This window comes from Psammomys obesus, unplaced genomic scaffold, assembly GCF_907164565.1.
Source record: "Psammomys obesus unplaced genomic scaffold, mPsaObe1.curated_primary_1811, whole genome shotgun sequence".
Taxonomy (NCBI): Eukaryota; Metazoa; Chordata; class Mammalia; order Rodentia; family Muridae; genus Psammomys; species Psammomys obesus.
The window spans coordinates 1-8,589 of NW_026586310.1; the positions used below are offsets into that span (position 1 = coordinate 1).

Below are 8,589 nucleotides of genomic sequence, written 5' to 3' on the forward strand. Positions count from 1 at the left end.
GCTCTGTTCCCCATTTTTTAAGTGGATTACTTGGTTTGTTGCTTTTCTGCTTCTTTAGTTCTTTATATATACTGGATATTAGCCCTCTGTCAGATAAAGGGTTGGTGAAGATTCTTTCCCAATCTGTAGGCTGTCTATTTGTTTTGATGACAGTGTCTTTTGCTTTACAGAAGCTTTTCAGTTTCATGAGGTCCCATTTATTGATTGTTGCTCTTAGAGCCTGTGCTGTTGGTGTTCTGTTCAGGAAGTTGTCTCCTGTGCCAATGAGTTCTAGGCTGTTTCCACAGGCAAAGGTGATTAATCCTCATTTAGAAAGACAAATGGGATGTGCATTGAACTTATGACAGGAGTCTACCACAAAAGGCATCTGAAAGACTACCTAGCAGTGTTTCAAAGCAGACACTAAGACTCATAACCAAACCCTCGGCAAAGTGCAGGGAATCATATGAAAGAAGGGAAGTTAGTATGATATGGAAAGGATAGGAGCTCTACAAGGACCAAACATATCTGGGCACAGGGTCTTTTCTGAGACTGACACTCAACCAAGGACCATCTATGGATATAACATAGGACTTCTGCTCGGATGTGGCCCGTGGTAGCTCAGTAACCAAGTAGTTTTCCAAAGTAAGGGGAACACGGACTATTTCTAACAGGATCTCAAGGGCAGGCTGTTTGACCCCCCCCCCCCAGGGGAGGAGCAGTCTGTTAGGCCACAGAGGAGGACTTTGCAGCCAGCCCTGAAGATACCTGATAAAACAGGGTCAGATGAAAGGGGAGGAGGTCCTCCCCTATCAGTGGACTTGGAAAGGGGCAGGGAGGAGACCAGGGAGGGAGTGTGGGGTTGGGGAGGGAATGAGGGAGCGGGATACAGCTGGGACACAGAGTTAACAAAATGTAACTAAAAAGAAAAAAATAATAAAAAAATAAAAAAAAATGAGGAACAGAGCTAAACGGAGAATTCTTGACAGAGGAATATAGAATGGCAGAGAAACACTTAAAGAAATGCTCAACTTCATTAACCATTAGGGAAATGCAAATCAAAACGACCCTGAGATTTCACCTTACACCCATCAGAATGCCCAAGATGAAAAACTCAAGGGACAACACATGCTGGAGAGGTTGTGAAGAAAGGGGAACCCTCTTCCACTGCTGGTGGGAATGTAAACTGGTACAACCACTCTGGAAATCTATCTGGCACTTTCTAAGACAATTAGGAATAGTGCTTTCTCAAGACCCAGCTATATCACTGCTAGGTATATACCCAAACTTTGTTCAAGTACACAGAAGGGATACTTGCTCAACTGTGTTTATAGCAACTTTATTTATAATAGCCAGAACCTGGAAACAACCCAGACCTCTATCAGCGGAGGAATGGGTACAGGAATTGTGGTATTTTTTACACAATGGAATACTACTCAGCAATCAAAAAGAAGGAAATCATGAAATTTGCAGGCAAATTGTGGGATCTAGAAAAGATCATCCTGAGTGAAATATCCCAGAAGGAGAAAGACAAACACGGTATATACTCATTTATATAGACCTATAAGATATGACAAACATAATGAAATCTATACAGCCAAAAACGATAATCAAGAGAGCGGACATGGGGTAAGATGATCAATTCTCGTTTAGAAAGACATATGGGATGTGCATTGAATGTATGACAGGAGTCTACTGAGCACATCTGAAAGACTCTAACTAGCAGTGTTTCAAAGCAGATACAAAGACTCATGACCAAACCTTCGCAGAGTACAGGGAATCATATAAAAGAAGGGCAGTTAGTCTGATGAGGAAAGGATAGGAGCTCCACAAGGACCACATATATCTGGGCACAGGGTCTTTTTAGAGACTGACATTCAACCAAGGACCATGTATGGATATAACCTAGAACCTCTGCTCAGATGTAGCCTGTGGTAGCTCAGTAACCAATTGGTTTCCCATAGTGAGGGGAACAAGGAATATTTCTAACAGGAACTCAATGCCTTGCTCTTTGACCTCCCCACCCCCCAAGGGAGGAGCAGTCCTGTTAGGCCACAGAGGAGGGCTTCGCAGCCAGTCCTGAAGATACCTGATAAAACAGGATTGGATGAATGAGGAGGAGGTCCCCCCCCCGCATTAGTGGACTTGGAAAGGGGCACGGTGGAGATGAGGGAGGGAGGGTGGGATTGGGATGGAATGAGGGAGTGGGATACGGCTGGGATACAGAGTTAATAAAATGTAACTGATAAAAAAAATAAAATTATATAAAAAAATAGCTTAAGTGCCCCACCCAACCCCACAAAAAAATTCAAGTAGTTTCTTCACTGTTGAAAAGTTTACATATTCCAGTTTGACAATGAAAGGGGCCTCAGCCTCAGCACAGAACAGAACCAAACACCAAATTCGCAACAAAAACTCTTTTGTTTACCCTAGAGGGGACAATTTTTCCCTACAGGTTGGGGAAGGAGTGGGAGCTGCCTCTGGACCAGCCAGAGAAGGCAGCAGGTGTCTCTTCAGAAGTGGCTTTTAAGGAGAAATGGAGGAAGTCTGTCCTAAGATGAGCTGGTAAGTCTTGTTTGGATATGTTAGTCAATGTAGTCAAATAATGAATTTTAATTTCTCGACCTTGGTGTTTTGCTAGCTACACTTTGTTGATCAGCCTCAAGAATTTGTTAGGAATGAAAAAGTGGCCAAGTAACAGAATGGACCTTGGTGGCTAGTGTTAGCCATGCAATCTAATGCTTTATTGAGGGAGAGGGAAGACAGTGGGACAAGACCTGTTGGGGCAGTGGATGTTTTCAATGGTCTGTGCCTGTTAGACAGCCCTTCAGACGCTGTATTGGAAATATGCTTTACAAACGTCTTTTCCCATCCCACGTTTTGCCTTTCAGTCTCCCTCCTGTTTGTTAAGTGAGGGACAAAGTGTACTAATACATATGGAGTGCTACATATTGTATGCTTCTGTATACCCGAGAATTCATTACCAAACCCAACATGCAACTTCCATTTGTACAATGAAATTTATGTGGTTAAGGTTTGCAATTCTTTGAACATAAAGGTAAATCTTTTCTATTCTTTTGGAGGAGGATTTATCAATATACGTATGGTATAATCCCTCGCTATTCTTTTTTAATTTTATTTTTATTAATTACACTTTATTCACTTTGTATTCCCCCATAAGCCCCTCCCAGTTCCTCCCTTCCCAATTCCACCCTCGCAACACATTCTTCACGCATGCCCCTCCCCAAGTCCACTGATACGGGAGGGCCTCCTTTCCTTCCTTCTGATCTTAGTCTATCAGATCTCATCAGGAGTGGCTGCATTGTTATCTTCTGTGGCCTGGTAAGGCTGCTCCCCCCTCAAGGTGAGGTGATCAAAGAGCAGGCCAATCAGATTATGTTGAGGCAGTCCCTCTTCCCATTACTATGTAACCCTCTTGGACACTACACTGCCATGGGCTACATCTGTGCAGGGGTTCTAGGTTATCTCCATGCATGGTACTTGGTTGGAGTATGAGTCTTTTAGGAGACCCATGTGTCCAAATTTCTGGTTCTGTTGCTCTCCTTGTGGAGTTCCTGTTTTCTCCAGATCTTACTATTTCCCACTTCTTACATAAGAATACATGCACACTGCCCAACAGTTGGCCATAAGTCTCAGCATCTGCTTTGATAGTTTGCAAGGCAGAGCCTTTCAGAGGCCCTCCATGGCAGTTTTTTAGCTTGTTTCCTCTCTTCTTCTTCTACTGATGTCCTTCCACTTTGACTTTCGGAATGGGGATTGAGCATTTTAGTTAGGGTCCTCTCTCTTGATTAGTTTCTTTAGGTGTACAGATTTTAGTAGGTTTAATCTATATTACATGTCTATATGAGTGAGTATATACCATGTGTCTTTCTGCTTCTGAGACAGCTCAATCAGAATGATCCTTTCCAGATCCCACCATTTACCTGAAAATTTCATGATTTCCTTATTTTTCATTTCTGAGTAATATTCCATTGTGTAGATGTACCACAATTTCTGCATCCATTCATCAGTTGAGGGGCATCTGGGCTGTTTCCAGCTTCTGGCTATTACAAATAAAGCTGCTACAAACATGGTTGAGCAAATGTCCTTTTTGTGTACTTGAGCCTCTTTTGGGTATATGCCTAGGAGTGGTATGACTGGATCTTGAGGAAACGCTATTCCTAGTTGTCTGAGAAAGCGCCAGATTGATTTCCAGAGTGGTTGTACAAGTTTACATTCCCACCAGCAGTGGAGTAGGGTTCCCCTTTCTCCACAACCTCTCCAGCATGTGTTGTCCCTGGAGGTTTTCATCTTGGCCATTCTGATGGATGTAAGGTGAAATCTCAGGGTCGTTTTGATTTGCATTTCCCTGAGGGCTAATGACATTGAGCATTTCTTTAAGTGTTTCACTGCCATTCGATATTCCTCTACAGAGAGTTCTCTGTTTAGCTCTGTTCCCCATTTTTAATTGGATTACTTGGTTTGCTGCTTTTCAGCTTCTTCAGTTCTTTCTATACACTGGATATTAGTCCTCTGTCAGATAAACGGTTAGTAAAGATTCTTTCCCAAACTATAGGCAGTCGTTTTGTTTTGATGACGGTTATCTTTGCTTTACAGAAGCTTTTCAGTTTCATGAGCTCCCATTTATTTATTGTTGCTCTTAGAGCCTGTGCTGTTGCTGTTCAGGAAGTTTTCTCCTGTACCAATGAGTTGTAGGCTCTTCCCCATTTTTTCTTTTAACCGACTTAATGTGTCTGGTTTTATGTTGAGGTCTTTGATCCACTTGGATTTTAGTTTTGTGCAGGGTGATAAGTATGGATCTATTTGCATTTTCTACATGTAGACATCCAGTTGGACCAGCACCATTTTTTGAAGATGCTATCTTTTCTCCATTGTATGGTTTTGGCATCTTTGTCAAAGTTCAGGTGTCTGTAAGTGTGTGGGTTTATTTTTGGGTCTTCTGTTCGGTTCCATTGATCCACCATTCTGTTTCTATGCCAGTACCACGCAGTTATTATAATTGTTGCTCTATAGTACATCTTAAGATCAGGGATGGAGATACCTCCAGAAGATCTTTTATTGTAGAGGATTGATTTAGCAATTCTGGGTTTCTTGTTATTCCATATGAAATTGAGAATTTTTCTTTCAAGGTCTGTAAAGAATTGTATTAGCAATTTGATGCGAACTGCATTGAATCTGTAGATTGCTTTTGGTAAGATGGCCATTTTTACTATGTTAATCCTGCCAAGCCATGAGCATGGGAGATCTTTCCATCTTCTCATATCTTCTTCTACTTCTTTCTTCAGAGACTTGAAATTTTTTTCATACAAGACTTTGACTTGCTTGGTTAGGGTTACACCAAGGTACTTCATGCCTTTTTGTGGCTATTGTGAAGGGTGTTGTTTCCCTAATTTCTTTCTTAGCCTTTTTGTCCTTTGTATACAGGACGGCTGTTGATTTTTTTTGAGTTAATTTTTTATCCTGCCACTTTGCTGAAGGTGTTTATCAGCTGTAGGAGTTCCCTGGTAGAGTTTTTGGGGTCACTCACGTATACTATCATATCATCTGCAAATAGTGGTAATTTGACTTCTTCCTTTCCAATTTGTATCCCCTTGATCTCCTTCAATTGTCTTATTGCTCTAGCAAGGCCATCCAGTACTATGTAGAAGAGATATGGAGTGGGCAGCCTTGCCTTGTCCCTGATTTCAGTGGGATTGCTTTAAGTTTCTCTTTGTTTAGTTTGATATTTTTTATAGGCTTGCTGTATATTGCCTTTACTATGTTTAGATATGTGCCTTGTATCCCTGATCTCTCCAGTACTTTAAACATGAATGGATGTTGGATTTTGTCAAATGCTTTTTCATCATCTAGAGAGATTATCATGGGTTTCATTTTCTTTCAGTTTGTTAATATGGTGGACCACATTGATGGATTTCCATATATTGAACCACCCCTGCATGCCTGGGATCAAGCCTACTTGGTCATAGTGGATGATATTTTTGATGTGATCTTGTATTTTGTTTGCAAGTATTTTGTTAAGTATTTTTGCATCAATTTTCATAAGGGATATTGGCCTGAAATTCTCTTTCATGGTTGGGTCTTTGTGAGGTTTAGGTACCAAGGTGACTATGGCTTCATAAAATGAGTTTGATAGTGTTCCTTCTGTTTCTATTTTGTAGAATAGTTTGAAGAGAACTGGAGTTAGTTCTTCTTTGAAGGTCTGGTAGAATTCTGCGCTGAAGCCATCTGGTCCTGGGCTTTGTTTGGATAGGAGACTTTCGATGACAGCTTCTCTTTCCTTGGGGGATATAGGACTATTTATTTGATTTACCTGGTTTTGATTCATGTTTGGTAAGTCAAATCGATCAAGAAAATTGTCCATTTCATTTAGATTTTCAAATTTTGTGGCATATAGACTTTTGAAGTAAGTCCTAATGATTGTTTGGATTTCCTCAGTGTCTGTAGTTATGTCCCCTTTTTCATTTCTGATTTTGTTGATTTGGATGGTGTCTCTCTGCCTTTTAGTTAGCTTGGCTAAGGGTTTATCTATCTTGTTGATTTTCTCAAAGCACCAGCTCTTGGTTTCATTGATTCTTTGAATTGTTTTATTTGTTTCTAATTGATAGTTTCAGCCCTGAGTTTGATAATTTCCAGCCATCTACACCTCTTTGGTGTGTCTGCTTCTTGTTTTTCTAGGGTTTTCAGGTGAGCCATTAAGATGCTTGACATTTCCTTACCCTGTGAATATTTTTAATTATTGACTTTACATACACTATTTCTAGGTAAGATTGGGATATGCAGACTCATTATTATGTTGTATTTTAGAGTATGTAAGAAGTTGGACTCAGTACTCAAATGTGGCTACCTATGTATCATGCCAAACGAGGCACAGCTATTGAGGAAAAAACAAAATTTATATTCATATATATATATAAATAAAACATATTATATATAATGTACATAATATTACTAATATATGTATTATTATATACATATACATATGTGCAATATATAATTATACATTAAATATAATACCTATATATTATGTATATATACACATGCATAATATGTATTTTGTGTATACATGTATTATAAGCAACTTATCCATAAATATAAAGTCAGTCTGTCATTGTCTTGGTCTGTGTCTATATATACAAAAGCAAACCAAACAGTATGAGCAAAGACATACTATAGCAGGATATGACTGTCCGATATTAAATACATACCACTGTACTCAGCAAAATCAAACAGACCAATAGTAGAAAATAGATACATAGGAACTCTTGAAGTCTCCCAGTTTTCCCTATGTTATTCTCTTTAAGAACCAGTTACAAACCTACCCTCCTTAAGTGTAATTTTCTACAACATAAGGACCATATAGATTAAGTCTATGGACACAGGAAATAACAGTTAGTACTAAAATGGTACATATCTGGTTCAAATTGTTTTGGACTGTGAAATTTACTCAGTGTAAGTGATCCTGTTCATGTCATTGCACTGCGCAAGCTCTAGCATTGTCTTCAGTTGTAGTTGTACAATGGCAAGCTTCCTTCTGTCTAAACTGTACTGAAAATGCCATTCATCAAAGCAATGTACTGGGATAGGATAAATCACATATTTTAGCTCCATCAAAGGTGTTAAATTATTCACGATATTCATAAGGATAGGTATTGTGATGGGGTTAGAAGCAAAGCCCAGAACACAGAGATGGGTGCATCTGATTAGGGCAGGGATAAGAACAGAGATTGCAGATTCACTTATATGGCAATTATTTAGCTCTAGAATCTGAAGAGTACCAGAGAGATTTACCAGAAGAGTGCAAATGACCTCCAAATCATTCCAATACATTGTGTTGTTACTAATATTCAAGAGCTTTAGGTGGGTGGCTTGAGGACGCTGAGACAGAAATTGGTAGTCTCTGGACGAGAGATTACAGAATGGCAGATACAAGGAATCCAAGCCAGGTGGTATGAATCTGTAGGGATGAAAAACAAAAACAAAAACAAAAAAGCTTGTGAAGAATGAAAAGTGAATGAGGAAAACTGTACCTTTATGTGTAGAAGAAACTACTTTTCACATGTATGATACTTGAGTATCAATGTGTCAGTGTGTGCTTTAATTCACTTAATAGTTTTGTGACTCTGAGAAAGTTAGTTTTCTTTTCTTTTTCTCATTGTGTTTGAGACAGAATATTACTATGTAGCTCAGGCTGTCCTGGAACTGTGTAGAACAGGCTAGCCTTAAACTCACAAAATCTACCTGCCTTTTGTCTCCCCAGTGCTAGATTAAAAGTATATGCCACCACACCCAGCTGTCGGTTTAGTTTCAACACTGAGGTACAATCTCTTTTCATCTTAAGAATATATACAGTATGTTAGAATAGATGATTCTAAAAAATATTAAGAGAAAAACAGCTCTCTTGGCCTCTCTTGGTCCTTCCTCTCTATAGGGGCTCCCCCTCTCTCTTCCTCATTCTCTCTCTTTCCCTCCCTCTCTCTTTCTTTACTCCATCATGTCCTGCTCCACTTTATCTCTCTCTCTCCATAGCCACCTAATAAACCACATATATATATATATATATATATATATATATATATATATATATATATA

General features: G+C 39.4%; 1 protein-coding gene across 1 annotated transcript in view; it reads right to left on the reverse strand.

Moving 5' to 3' along the window:
• Nucleotides 1-7,440: 7,440 nt before the first annotated feature.
• LOC129672207 (melanoma antigen preferentially expressed in tumors-like) overlaps nucleotides 7,441-8,589 on the reverse strand; it is a 3,269-nt gene continuing 2,120 nt past the window's right edge. The window contains exon 3 of the mRNA XM_055601505.1: nucleotides 7,441-7,954. Within this exon, the coding sequence (XP_055457480.1) occupies nucleotides 7,441-7,954 (514 nt within the window). The remainder of the gene's footprint in view (nucleotides 7,955-8,589) is intronic.